Source organism: Equus caballus, chromosome 2, assembly GCF_041296265.1.
Source record: "Equus caballus isolate H_3958 breed thoroughbred chromosome 2, TB-T2T, whole genome shotgun sequence".
Classification (NCBI taxonomy): domain Eukaryota; kingdom Metazoa; phylum Chordata; class Mammalia; order Perissodactyla; family Equidae; genus Equus; species Equus caballus.
In genome coordinates, this window is record NC_091685.1 from 93,339,316 (window position 1) to 93,354,775 (window position 15,460).

Here is a 15,460-nt window from a genome sequence, read left to right on the forward strand (position 1 = left end):
TTAAATAGATATTTGATTTTTTAGTAGTAAGTCTTCAAAATCTAGTATAAAGATTTCAGAACATCTTAATTTTTGCGAGCCACATTAGAGGGATAGGTGTTCGTGTACATTATTGGTGAAGAGGCATTTTGGCAGAGAATTTGGCAATATTTATCAAATGAAAGATTCAAATGACCCAGGATTCTATTCCTAGAACTCTGTCCTCCAGAAATGCTAACGTGCGCTTAAGGATTATAGATAGGTAGATGTTTATTGCAATATTGTTTGTAAAAGGAAAACAGTGGAAACAACCTAAATGTCCTATAGGGGTTTGATTATATAATTCTGATATTTGCAGACGATGGGATACTGAATAATCTTTAAAAAATGTGGAAGATATTTAGGTTAACTGAGCTATTATATGACTTAATAAATATTACATGGTTTAATGTATGTAAAATGCTTAGAATGTGACTGGCACATAGTAAATGTGATATTAGTGTTATTATTAATTTATTGATATGGAATAATCTTCCACATGTTAAGTGAAAAGAAAAAACCTGCAAAATCTAGAACTATATATAGTACACCATCATTTGTGTAGAGGGGAAGAAAGAATATATATGTATGTATTTGCTTGTATATGTGTCTAGTGTCTGAAAGGGTGTGTAAGAAACTGACAACATTGATTATATTTGGAGAGGGGAACTAGGTGGTGGAGGGATAGAGACTTTTTACCACCCTCTTTTTTGTGCTTTTGAATTTGATCTGTAATGAATATACTACTCAGAAAACAGTGTAAATCAAATCTCTCCCTTAAATTTTTTTGAAAAATCTATACCGTTGTTATATTTATAATTTGTATGAATTATTATGATTTTAATCAGGAAAAAACAATACAGGATAGTTTTACTTCAGTTATCTGGAATGGCTAGGTGATATGGGATTCTGGGTAAATTTAATTTTTGATTTATCAGAATGTTAATGAGAAACACTTGGTTTCAAAATGTATATGACTTGAAAGTATTTCTAAGTTGTCCTTTTTCTTGTCAAAATAAGTATGGCATGTTGAACTTAATACATCTGGTTTATTTTTGAGGATTTTGCAGGACATAGGGATCATTCTTTTTTAGAAATTGTAAGAAATTGGGTTTAAATACATACTGACTTTAGAGTATATTTAGAAGATATTCTTCAAAAATTAAAGCCAACAACCAAGAAAACTTGGTCCTAATGTAAGATTTAGTGTGTGCAAGTGATATTTCTTCTGAGAATTGAAGTCTGATTAAGAGGATGGAAGAATTCTGATTAATTTAAAGATTGGCACCTCAGCTAACGTCTGTTGCCAATCTTTTTTTTTTTCTTCTTCTTCTCTCCAAAGCCCCGCAGTACATAGTTGTATATTCTAGTTGTAGGTCCTTCTGGCTATGCTATGTGGGATGCCACCTCAGCATGGCTTGATGAGTGGTGCTAGGTCCGTGCCCAGGATCCAAACCAGGGAAACCAGGGAAACCCTGGGCCGCCAAAGTATAGCACACAAACTTAACCGCTTGGCTATAGGGCTGGCCCCTGGTTAATTTAAGTTTTATAGTGCTGACCATCTTTTTTTTTTTTTTTTTTTTTTTTTTAAAGATTTTATTTTTTCCTTTTTCTCCCCAAAGCCCCCCCGGTACATAGTTGTATATTCTTTGTTGTGGGTCCTTCTAGTTGTGGCATGTGGGACGCTGCCTCAGCGTGGCTCGATGAGCAGTGTCATGTCCGCGCCCAGGATTCGAACCAATGAAACACTGGGCCGCCTGCAGCGGAGCGCGCGAACTTAACCACTCGGCCACGGGGCCAGCCCCAGTGCTGACCATCTTTTATATCAGACTTTCTGGACAAATATATATAGTAATTTTATATTTTGAGTATATAGCTCTTTCTGGACAAATATATATGGTAATTTTATATTTTGAATATATAGCTCTTTCTTTTTCATGAGAATTTATCATCACTTGTGGTGTTTTTAGGATTTGGTGTGGATCAGTTACGAGATGACAATCTAGAAACTTATTGGCAATCAGATGGCTCCCAGCCTCATTTAGTGAATATCCAATTCAGGTAATACATTTTTGAATTTTTCAATTTGTGTAGGTTATAAGAGGATAAATAAATCTATTTTATTTACATAAAATTTAAAGAATGTGGAAATTATAGTGAAATGCTCTTAATTCTGCTTTTTATCAGCCTTAGAGATTGTTTTTCTGCTCAACTAGACTGTAAATATTTTAAGTTTACTGTCTTATCCTTTATGAATTCTTTATGATTCCTTACACAGTTCCTTTTACATGGATGTTTCTCAGTGATTTATTTCAGAAAAATATGCTTTGCTTATGACCCAATGTGATACCTTAATGTATTGCATTTAGTACACTTGGAGTGATGATAGTACGTTCTTTAGCTATAGACTGTTCACGTAAGTTCTCAAATTTGTAATTCCATTTGGAAAAAAATATTTTAACTTAGAACCTCTAAAGATGTTTTCAGTTTGAAAATGCTTATTCATTTTCGGGGGAAAGGAAAACAGCCGTGTGTTTGTCAACTGCTTTAAATTTTTTGACATAGGTGGAAACCAGTTAACTCAGTTGTTTTGCTCCATTTATATCATGTATTTTAACATTCTATAGCATTGTAGTTTTAGTTTGTTTTTGTTGTCCTAGGGTACAAATCAACAAATTTCTCGTGAAAAAGCCAAATAGTAAACATTTTAGGTCTTATGAACTATCTGGTCTCTCTTGCGACTACATAGCTATGCCGTCATAGGATAAAAGCACCCATAGGCAATGCGTAATGACTGCATTTAGCTGTTCTAATTAACTTTTATCTTACAAAAGTAGGTGGTGGGCAGGATTCAGCCAGTGCGCTGTAGTATGCCAACTCCTGTCTTAGAATCTTAAGTATGTAGGCACCAGAAATAAAAATAGCAGCTGTTTTTTTTTTAAAGACTTAAAATACCAGATACTTTGCTAAATACCTTACCCATTTATTTCATTTAACCGTTACAGCTATTTTTATCCTTATGTTGTAGTCTCAGAAGCAGAGGATTACACACAGCAGGTGAGTGGCAGAATTGCAATTTGAACATAAGCACTCTGACCTGAGAGCCTGTGCTTTTAAGCATTATGCTGTGTAGCCTAGGATAAATTTCTTCTCTGTGACAACAGAGGCTATCACTTAAAAGTTGTATAATGAGTGTCCTAATTCAATTGTATTATATTGGAATAGCAGGGTTTTTTTAGCAAATACAATTTTATACAGAAGGCCAATGTACTGAACAAATAATAGTAAAAATAGGTCACATTTATTGAGCACTTATTAAGCGTTAGGTACTGTATTATCTCTTTAAGAGTTTAAATTTAATATTTAATAGTTATTAATATATATCATTTCTTAATAATCCTCAAAACAGCTTTGTAAGATGTAGGTACTATCATTTTTCTCATTTTACGGATGAAGAAACTAAAATTTAGAAAGATTAAATAACTTACTAAGATCATACATTGTGGTATAGAGCCTGCATTTGATCTAGAAGGCTTGACTTCACAAATGGTTGCTAGTCAGTACTCAGCTGCTTCTCAGCAAAGATGTAGTTATTCTTATTAAAACAGTCAGAAACTCAAGGCCCTCCCCACTTAACTCAGCCCCTGCCCTCACTAGGGAAACCCAGGACTTTGAGGAAGACATTTTTTTTTCAGTTGTTTTTTTTTTTTTTAATTAAGGTTATGAAAGTTAACATCCTTGTGAAATTACAGTTGTACATCATTGTTAGTCATGTTGTAGGTACGCCACTTCACCCCTAGTGCCCTCCCCCCACCCCCCTTTCCCCTGGCAACCACCGATCAGTTCTCTTTGTCCATATGTTAACTACCACCTATGAGTGGAGTCATACAGAGTTCGTCTTTCTCTGTCTGGCTTATTTCACTCAACATAATGCCCTCAAGGTCTATCCATGTTGTTGTGAATGGGACGACTTTGTCCTTTTTTATGGCTGAGTAGTATTCCATTGTGTATATATACCACATCTTCTTTATCCAATCATCAGTTGCTGGCACTTAGGTTGGTTCCACGTCTTGGCTATTGTGAATAATGCTGTGATGAACATAGGGGTGCATGGAACTTTTGGAATTGCTGATTTCAGGTTCTTAGGATAGATACCCAGTAGTGGGATGGCTGAGTCATAAGGTATTTCTATTCTTAACTTTTTGAGGAATCTCCATACTGTTTTCCATAGTGGCTGCACCAGTTTGCATTCCCACCAACAGTGTATGAGGGTTCCCTTTTCTCCACAACCTCTCCAACATTTGTCACTCTTGGTTTTGGATATTTTTGCCATTCTAACAGGTATAAGGTGATATCTTAGTGTAGTTTTCATTTGCATTTCCCTGATGATTAGTGATGATGAGCATCTTTTCATGTGTCTATTGGCCATCTGTATATCTTCTTTGGAGAAATGTCTGTTCATGTCCCTTGCCCATTTTGTAATTGGGTTGTTTGATTTTTTATTGTTGAGTTGTGTGAGTTCTTTGTATATTATGGAGATTAACCCTTTGTTGGATAAATAACTTGTGAATATTTTTTTCCCAATTAGTGGGCCGTTTTTTTCTTTCAATCCTGTTTTCCCTTGCCTTGAAGAAGCTCTTTAGTCTGATGAAGTCCCATTTGTTTATTCTTTCTATTGTTTCCCTCATGTGAGGGGTTATGGTGTCCGAAAAGTTTCTTTTGAAGCTGATGTCGAAGAGTGTACTGCCGATATTCTTTTCTAGAAGACTTATTGTTTCAGGCCTAATCTTTAGATCTTTGACCCATTTTGAGTGTATTTTAGTAAACGGTGAAAAAGAATGGTTGATTTTCATTCTTTTACATGTGGCTGTCCAGTTTTCCCAGCACCATTTGTTGAAGAGACTTTCTTTCCTCCATTGTAGGCCCTCAGCTCCTTTGTCAAAGATTAGCTGTCCGTAGATGTGTGGTTTTATTTCTGGGCTTTCAATTCTGTTCCATTGATCTGTGCATCTGTTTTTGTACCAGTACCATGCTGTTTTGATTACTGTAGCTTTGTAGTATGTTTTGAAGTCAGGGATTGTGATGCCTCCAGCTTTGTTCTTCTTTCTCAGGATTGCTTTAGCAATTCGCAATCTTTTGTTGCCCCATATGAATTTTAGGATTCTTTGTTCAATTTCTGTAAAGAATGACATTGGAATTCTGATTGGGATGGCGTTGAATCTGTAGATTGCTTTGGGTAGTATGGACATTTTAACTATGTTTATTCTTCCAATCCATGTGCATGGAATGTCTTTCCATCTCTTTATGTCGTCATCGATTTCTTTCAAGAAGGTCTTGTAGTTTTCGTCGTATAGATTGAGTTCTTGAGATCTTTTTCTGTTAGTTCATTGTTAGCATATAGAAATGCTACTGATTTATGTATGTTGATTTTATACCCTGCAACTTTGCTGTAGTTGTTGATTGTTTCTAATAGTTTTTCTATGGATTCTTTGGGGTTTTCTATATATAAGATCATGTCGTTTGCAAACAGCGAGAGTTTTACTTCTTCATTGCCTATTTGGATTTCTTTTATTTCTTTTCCCTGCCGAATTGCTCTGGCCAAAACCTCCAGTACTATGTTAAATAAGAGTGGTGAAAGTGGGCACCCTTGTCTTGTTCCTGTTCTGAGAGGGATGGGTTTCAGTTTTTGTTCATTGAGTATGATGTTGGCTGTGGGTTTGTCATATATGGCCTTTATTATGTTGAGGTACTTTCCTTCTATACCTATTTTATTGAGGGTTTTTATCATAAATTGATGTTGGATCTTGTCAAATGCTTTCTCTGCATCTATTGAGATGATCATGTGGTTTTTGTTTCTCATTTTCTTAATGTAGTGAATCACGTTGATTGACTTGCGGATGTTGAACCATCCCTGTGTCTTGAGGAACACATTTTTAAACAAGTGTTTTTAAAAAAGGGAATTCATTAAGAATTTTAAAATAATCTCATACTTACAGGAAAGTTTCAAGTAAAGTACAACTTTTTTCTGAATCATTTCAGAATAAGTTGCCAATATGATGTTTCATCTCTCCAGAATACTTTTGTATGTCATCCTTATAAACAAGGACATTCTCCTACGTAACCACAATACATCCTTAGGAAATTAGCATTGGTACATTATTATCGTTTAATTCTACAACCTCGTTCAATTCTACCAGTTGTTCCAATAAAGTCGAATCACAGGTTGAATTTAGTTGTCACTTCTCTTTACTCTCCTTTAATCTGGACCATTTCTTCACTCTTTCCTTGACTGTCATAATCTTGGCACTTTCGCAGATTATAGGCCCATTATTTTAAAGAATGTCCCTTAATTTGAGTTTCTTCAGTCTTTCTTCAGGTTATAGATCTTTGGGAAAAATAGCACAGAAGTGATGCTATATCCTTTTTTCACTGCATCCTATCAAGAGTGGTACATGATTTTGATTTTGTCCCATTACTGATGATGTTTATACTTCTATCACATGATTAAGGTGGTCTCTGCCAAGCTTTGGCTGGAAAGTTACTTTCATGTTATTCAAAATTATTAAGATCAGTATGAACTTGGAGTTTCCTGTTTTACTCAACGGCTTAAAATCTGTTATTATCATTATTTGTGTCAATGTTCAAATTGTTCCAGATTTGGCCAGTGGGAGTCCCCTCAAGTCAACTATTACTTTTTTTTTTTTTTTCAATTTTTTTATTGAGGTCTTAATGGTTTATAACATTGTGTAATTTCTGATGTACATTATTATATACCAGTTTCTGTATAGACTGCATCATGCTCACCACCAATAGTCTAGTTTTTGTCTGTCACCATACACGTGTGTCCCTTTACCCCTTTTGCCTACCCGCCACTTCCCCTCTGGTAACCACTGATCTGTTCTCTTTATCCATGTGTTTGTTTATCTTCCACGTATAAGTGAAATCATGCAGTGTTTGTCTTTCTCTGTCTTGCTTATTTTGTTTAACATCATGCCCTCAAGGTCCATCCATGTTGTTGCAAATGGGACGATTTTGTCTTTTTTTATTGCTGAGTAGTATTCCATTGTATGTATATGGTGTATGTATATATATACACATATATATATACTACATCTTCTTTATCCATTCATCAGCTGCTGGGCGCTTGCGTTGCTTCCATGTCTTGGCTGTTTTGAATAATGCTGCAGTGAACATAGGGGTGCATGAATCTCTTTGAATTGTTGATTTCAAGTTCTTTGGATAAATACCCATTAGTGGGATAGCTGGATCATATGGTACTTCTATTCTTAATATTTTGAGAAATTTTCATACTGTTTTCCATAGTGGCTGTGCTAGTTTGCATTCCCACCAGCAGAGTATGAGGGTTCCCTTTTCTCCACATCCTCACCAACATTTGTTATTTTTTGTCTTAGTAATTATGGCCATTGTGATAGGTGTAAGGTGATATCTCATTGTAGTTTTGATTTTCGTTTCCCTAATAATTAGTGATGTTGAACATCTTTTCATGTGCCTGTTGGCCATAAGTAAATCTTGTTTGGTAAAATGTCTGTTCACATCCTCTGCCCATTTTTTGATTGGGTTGTTTGTTTTTTTGTTGTTGAATTGTATGAGTTCTTTATATATTTTGGAAATTAACCCCTTGTTGGATGTATAATTTGCAAATATTTTCTCCCAGTTGATGGGTTGCTTTTCGTTTTATTCATGGTTTCCTTTGCCTTGCAGAAGCTTTTTAGTGTGATGTAGTTCCTTTTTTTTATTATTTCTTTTGTTTCCCTTGCTTGAGTAGACATGGCATTCAAAAAGATGCTGCTAAGACCAATGTCAAAGACTGTACTGCTTGTATTTTCTTCTAGGATTTTTATGGTTTCAGGTCTTACATTCAACTCGTTAATCCATTTTGGGTTAATTTTTGTGTATGGCATAAGATAATAGTCTATATTTATTCTTTTGCACGTGGCTGTTCAGTTTTCCCAACACCATTTACTGAAGGGACTTTCCTTTCACCATTGTATGTTCTTGGCTCCTTTGTCGAAGATTAGCTATCCATAGATATGTGGTTTTATTTCTGGGCTTTCAATTCTATTCCATTGATCTCTGTGTCTGTTTTTGTGCCAGTACTATGCTGTTTTGATTACTATAGCTTTATAGTATATTTTGAAGTCAGGGAGTATGATACCTTCAGCTTTGTTCTTTTTTTCCTTAGGATTTCTTTGGCTATTTGAGGTCTTTTGTTGTTCCGTATAAATTTTAGGATTCTTTTTTCTGTTTCCATGAAGAATGTCATTGGGATTCTGATTGCGATTGCATTGAATCTGAGGATTGCTTCAAGTAATATGGACATTTTAACTATGTTTATTCTTCCAATCATGTGCATGGAATATCTTTCCATTTCTTTATGTCGTCTTCGATTTCTTTCTATAATGTCTTATAGTTTTCAGTGTATAGGTCTTTCACCTTGGTTAACTGTATTCCTAGGTATTTTATTCTTTTTGTTGTGCTTATAAATTGGATTGTATTTTTAACTTCTCCTTCTGCTAGTTATTAGTGTACAGAAATGCAACTGATTTTTGTAAGTTGGTTTTGTATCCTGCAACTTTGCTGTAGTTGTTGATTATTTCTGATAGTATTCTGGTGGATTCTTTAGGGTTTTCTATATATAGAATCGTGTCATCCACAGTGTGAGTTTCACTTCTTCCTTTCCAATTTGGATACCTTTCATTTCTTTTTCCCTCAAGTTGACTTACTGCTTTTTGACATGTCCGCGTGATTACTTGAGCACTTTCTTATGTTCTGGCACAAGATTCCCTGCCCCGGTCCTGGAATCAGCCATTTCTCCAAGGAGATCTGGTGTATTTTAGTAGAGAATAGTACTTAGAAACCACATCTGGTGTTGGATGGGCTCATGGTTATTGGAGTTGCTGTTCCTGAGCCTTCTCAGTGGACAGAGTAAGGGAATATATGTATGTAACACATATACATGCATAAACATATTTACATCTGTATTTATTTCTCTGTCTACCTACACACACATACACACACACACACACACACACATAGAACACCATAAATTCACACCAACACTTCCAATTCCAATTCCAATCAAGAATAAACAGGGTTTATTCTAGTTTTCTCCCTTTCTATTCCTCTTAAGTTCCTTTTTCAATAATGAGAACCTGGTTCTCCTGTCCTTCCTACTGTATTATTTCATTAATCTGCTGTATGGTAACCAGTTTTCCAGTTTTCTCATTATTCCCTCCCCCAAACAGATGCCCCTTCACGCCACCTATGCTCTCAACTTGCCCTGTGCTGTTGTCATTTCGCTCTCTCTGCTCCTCCCCACTTATAGATACCCTTCACCTGGCCCAGGCTCTGACACCTTACATCGGTTACTCCCTCGTGTAGATGTTCTCCTCAGCCCGCTTGGGCTCTGATGCTGCATGCCAGCCCACCTTCTTCACTCTCTTGGCTCCAGAACCTCACTGCCTGATATGGATACTCTCTTTCCCTCTTCGGGGTCTGACACTCCACGATAGGCTGCCCCACAACATGGATGACTTCTCACCTCCCACAGGCTCTTACACTCTGCATTGGGCCACTTCGTGGTGTGGATGCCCTCATCGCCCCACTTGGGCTCTGACACTCATACTTGACTGCTCTCTTCTTCAGAATCTCTGCTCACTTCACATGGGCTCTGACACTGTACTACGCAGCTCCCCCTCCCTCGTGTGAACGTACCCTTCGCTCTGAACAGGCTCCAGTATCCCCTTTTTGTGCAGGTGCCTGTCTTGCTTGGTCTCTTCTAATAGCTTTAGGAAAGCTATTTCAGAAAGGGAAAGCACTGAAGTTCTTTTTAAATAAAAGTTTTATTGTATTTCTTAAAATGGTTTCTAAAATCAAAACATTAGATACTAGTTCTTGTATTAGTGGCTAATAAACTATTATATTCCAAATAGGTGAAATATAATGTTAAGCTATAATTCTACATTTAATTTGCATCCTCTTGCCCCCCCCCAAAAAAATGCACCTCAAAATGTGAAAGGAACACAAACTAAGAGGTGTGAAGTGCTTAGTAATTTTAATTGACAGTAAGTTTAATCTCAGTTAGCAGTGTGATGTGGCTGCCACAAGAGCTAATATGATCTTAGGATGCAGTAACAGAAGCATAGTGCCTAGGAAGACCTCCTGGTGTGTGTTCCTTTTGACTTGCCCCTCTAACACTGATAAAGAAAGCTAGAGTGTGCTCAGAAGAAAGTGTGTAGAATGATTAGGGAGTTGAAACTAAACCACGTAATAAAAAAGTTGGATTTGAAGGATTTCCACTTTGTGGAAGATTAGATTTCTTTTGTGTGACCTCATAAGAAAAAGCTTTGTCCAAAAGATGAGAGTTACACAGAGACCAGTTATGGCTTAGTATAAGGAGAGCTTTTAAAAATTAGAACTGATCGAAGATAATGTAATGAGTTACCTGTCAAGAAAATTTTGTACCTGGGTGTCTACCTGGTACAAGTGGTGGTTAGATCACACAACTCTCTAAGCTTATTTTTAGCTCTATAGGCTTATGATTCTGATTATGTCTAGTTAAAATACATTATATTTCACTTTGCTGTGTGTTTACTGTGCTTCTTTGTGAAATAGCTTTGAATGTTAGAATATCAACATAATTTAAATATCTCTAAACTCAAGAATAGACACACTAGCAATTGAAATATCATGTAGGGCTCATGCATTGAATATCCACTTTTATTTGGAAAACTTTGATATTTCTCTCCTTTTCTTAAGAGGAATATACTGTTCTGTCAGCCAAGCAGAAAATTTCAAAGAAGTGATCTTTATAAAAATTTGAATAGCATAAATTTGAAACTATTATCTATTAAATAAATAAATGAAGGGAAAAGACTTCCCTCTAAAAAGAAATAATCTCAGCTTGGCAATTAGAAAAAAAATGCTAAGGCAAAGATGGGGAAGGGTCAAATATCATAAGAAAATGAAATGTTCTTTGAGTGGATAATACTGTAATTAAATGGAAAATGGGGAAGCTTTTTGCCTTTATGAAAGATATAGTGAATTATTTTCTATTTGTAAAGGGGTGGTACTCTTGGGAACAGTTTTGAAATTTGTTAATAATTGCTAAAGAAAACCTGGAGTGTGATTTACTTCAATATGGAAGATTTAAGTATTTACTTGACAGTTTAGAAGAGTAAATACTGAAATACTGAGCTGAGCAGGAACAGAATAAAATTTCTACTTGTGTTTGGTCTGCCTCCATCAAAATTCCTGCAAGTTTTATTGAATGTGATCTTGACTGTCATCTTTATCATAGTAATAAGAAATATATGCCACTCATAATGATTTTTATGTCATAAAGAAATTTATTGAAATAGTGAAGAACAGAAAAATGTTATGAAAAATACTGAGAAGTTCTACTAACTTGCTTTGTTTTGAAGAGAAAGGTTCACAGTTTAATGGTGGAGATAAATTATAAATTTCAAAAAAAGAAATCTGTATTTCCTAGAATCTAATTGAATGGGAATGTTGTAGCCACAAATTCCATTATCATTTAAAACACTTTGAACAAAAAGTACTTTATACATTTAATAATAGCATATACGCACATAAATACCAACACATGGATGACTGAATTGCTTAAGCCAAATCCTACAAATTAATTTCCTCTCCCCTCCAAATTGTAGACTGTCCATAACTTTTATACTTTATAATTTTGTAAAGACTATATTTTTTACTCAGTCATCTCTTTTGATTAGTTGTGGGTTTTTAAAGAATATCAGTTAACAGATGAACACTAGGATCTATTGCATGGTAGCAGTACAGTTCCAGCATTTAGATATCTTTGTAAAAGAGTATTTGTGCAGTTATTGAATAGTTTATTGCATTTCTCCCTTATTTTTAAAAAGTAGAGAAAAAATGGAAAAATCAAAGTGCTGATGCCAGCACTTTTAGAAATTTTAGGTATTTTAGAAATAATAGGTACTAAGCTTAGTAACTTAAGACACTTATGACTACATTAGAAATTATTAACCTCAACCAGATATTCATTGGATTTTAGCAGTCAACTGCACATTGAATTATGAACGAAAAAGAAAAAAAATTAAAGGAAATGTTAGGAATTTATTGTCAAAGATTATAATTAAAACACGTGGTGTAATTTAGGATTGGGTAAATTTTTTAGGTCTTAGGAACCAACTTCCATACCTCCATTATGTAAGCCCAGTGTTCAACTTTCTTCCATTTGATTTTCGTATGTGTTATGATAAATACATTATGTATTAAAGAAAGGACTTTCTGTGTTGAAAAAAATTATATTACACGTAAGCTAGAAAAAGATTCACTTTGGACTTCATATTTTGTTAAGATGAAACAAAATATTTGACTTCTTAGATCTTCTTTTTCACAGAGAAAATAAGCAACTCTTAATTCTTGTCACAATTTCTCAACTAGGTGAGTGCATAGATTTTAGAAACAGTTGGTTTATGTTGTTGATGTATCAAGGTAGACTTGTAGTGCACAATTACAAAGTAGCATTTACTTTTATACCTCGTTGTTCTTTTGAATCAGGGGCAAGTTCTTTCCTTGCCCTGGGTGAGAACTTGGTGGGGACAGCCATTACATTTTTGAGTAATATATACAGTTCTCTCTCTGTGCATTTCTTTTTTTTTTTTTTTATTGAGTTATTGAGAGGTTACAATCTTGTGAAATTTCAGTTGTACATTAGTGGTTTGTCAGTCATGTTGTAGGTGCACCACTTCACCCTTTGTCCCCATCCCCCACCCCACCTTTCCCCTGGTATCCACTAAACTGTTCTTAGTCCACATTTTTAAATTCCTCATATGAGTGGAGTCATACACAGATTATCCTTCTCTCGCTGGCTTATTTCACTTAACGTAATTCCCTCAAGGTCCATCCGTGTTATTGCAAATGGAATGATTTTGTTCTGTTTTGCAGCTGAGTAGTATTCCATTGTATATATGTACCACATCTTCTTTATCCATTCATCTGTTGATGGGCACTTAGGTTGCTTCCACGTCTTGGCTATTGTAAACAGTGCTGCAATAAACATTGGGGTGCATAGGACTTTTGGGATTGCTGACTTCAAGCTCTTTGGATAAATACCCAGTAGTGGATGGCTGGATCGTATGGTAGTTCTATTTTTAATTTTTTGAGGAATCTCCGTACTGTTTTCCATAGTGGCTGCACCAGTTTGCATTCCCACCAGCAGTGTATGAGGGTTCCTTTTTCTCCCCAACCTCTCCAACATTTGTTGCTATTAGTTTTAGATATTTTTGTCATTCTAACGGGTGTAAGGCGATATCTTAGTGTAGTTTTGATTTGCATTTCCCTGATGATCAGCGATGATGAGCATCTTTTCATGTGCCTATTGGCCATCAATATATCTTCTTTGGAGAAATGTCTGTTCATGTCTCCAGCCCATTTTTTGATTGGGTTATTTGATGTTTTGTTGTTGAGTTGTGAGAGTTCTTTATATATTATGGATATTAAGCCTTTGTCAGATATATGACTTGCAAATATTTTTTCCCAGTTAGTGGGTTGTTTTTTTGTTTCAATCCTGTTTTCATTTGCCTTGAAGAAGCTCTTTAGTCTGATGAAGTCCCATTTGTTTATTCTTTCTATTGTTTCCCTTCTCTGAGAAGGCATGGTGTCCAAAAAGATCCTTTTAATACTGATGTCAAAGAATGTACCGCCTACGTTTTCTTCCAGAAGCCTTATGGTTTCAGGTCTCACCTTTAGGTCTTTGATCCATTTTGAGTTTATTTTGGTGAATGGTGAAAAAGAATGGTCAATTTTCATTCTTTTACATGTGGCTTTCCAGTTTTCCCAACACCATTTGTTGAAAAGACTTTCTTTTCTCCACTGTATGCCCTCAGCTCCTTTGTCAAAGATAAGCTGTCCATAGATGTGTGGTTTTATTTCTGGGCTTTCAATTCTATTCCATTGATCTGTGCACCTGTTTTTGTACCAGTACCATGCTGTTTTGATTACTGTAGCTTTGTAGTATGTTTTGAAATCAGGGATTGTGATGCCTCCCGTTTTGTTCTTTTTTCTCAGGATTGCTTTAGAAATTCGGGGTTTTTTGTTGCCCCATATGAATTTTAGGATTCTTTGTTCTAATTCTGTAAAGAATGTCATTGGGATTCTGATTGGGATGGTGTTGAATCTGTAGATTGCTTTAGGTAGAACGGACATTTTAACTATGTTTATTCTTCCAATCCATGTACATGGAATGTCTTTCCATCTCCTTATGTCATCATCCAATTCTCTCAGAAAGGCCTTGTAATTTTCATTATATAGGTCCTTCACTTCCTTAGTTAAATTTACCCCAAGATATTTTATTCTTTATGTTGCGATTGTGAATGGTATTGTATTCTTGAGTTCTTTTTCTGTTGGTTCATTACTGGAGTATAGAAATGCTACTGATTTATGCAAATTGATTTTATACCCTGCAACTTTGCTGTAGTTGTTGATTACTTCTAAGAGTTTTCCAATGGATTCTTTGGGGTTTTCTATATATAAGATCATGTCGTCTGCAAACAGCGAGAGTTTCACTTCTTCCCTCCCTATTTGGACTCCTTTCATTCCTTTTTCTTGCCTGATTGCTCTGGCCAAAACCTCCAGTAGTATGTTAAATAAGAGTGGTGATAGAGGGCATCCTTGTCTCGTTCCTGTTTTCAGGGGGCTGGCGTTCAGTTTTTGCCCATTGAGTATGATGTTGGCTATTGGTTTGTCATATATGGCCTTTATTATGTTGAGGTAGTTTCCTTCTATGCCCATTTTGTTCAGAGTTTTTATCATAAATGGCTGTTGGATCTTGTCAAATGCCTTCTCTGCATCTATTGAGATGATCATGTGGTTTTTATTCCTCAGTTTGTTGATGTGGTGTATCACGTTGATTGATTTGCGGATGTTGAACCATCCCTGTGTCCCTGGTATGAATCCCACCTGATCATGATGTATGATTCTTTTGCTGAATTGCTGAATTTTGGTTGCCAAAATTTTGTTTAGAATTTTTGCATCTATGTTCATCAGTGATATTGGCCTGTAGTTCTCTTTTCTCGTGGTGTCCTTGTCAGGTTTTGGTATCAGTGTGATGTTGGCCTCATAGAATGTGTTAGGAAGTGTTCCATCTTCCCTAATTTTTTGGAATAGCTTGAAAAGGTTAGGTATTAAATCCTCTCTGAAAGTTTGGTAGAATTCCCCAGGAAAGCAATCTGGTCCTGGGGTTTTATTCTTTGGGATGTTTTTGATTGCTCTTTCAATCTCTTTCCTTGTGATTGGTGTGTTCAAATTGTCTGCCTCTTCTTGAGTGAGCTTTGGGAGATTGTAGGAGTCCAAGAATTTATCCATTTCCTCTAGGTTATCCATTCTGTTGGCATATAGTTTTTTGTAGTATTCTCTTATAATCCATTGT

General features: G+C 35.6%; 1 protein-coding gene across 4 annotated transcripts in view; it reads left to right on the forward strand.

Moving 5' to 3' along the window:
• The window catches only part of ANAPC10 (anaphase promoting complex subunit 10), a 187,383-nt gene that overhangs the window by 16,859 nt on the left and 155,064 nt on the right, over positions 1 to 15,460 (forward strand). For all 4 annotated transcript variants that reach the window (XR_011435030.1, XM_023636489.2, XM_005607826.4 and 1 more), the window contains exon 3: positions 1,989 to 2,079. Coding sequence is in view for 3 of the 4 variants with exons in the window: in XM_023636489.2 (XP_023492257.1) it covers positions 1,989 to 2,079 (91 nt within the window). In the remaining variant the exon portion in view is untranslated. The remainder of the gene's footprint in view (positions 1 to 1,988; positions 2,080 to 15,460) is intronic.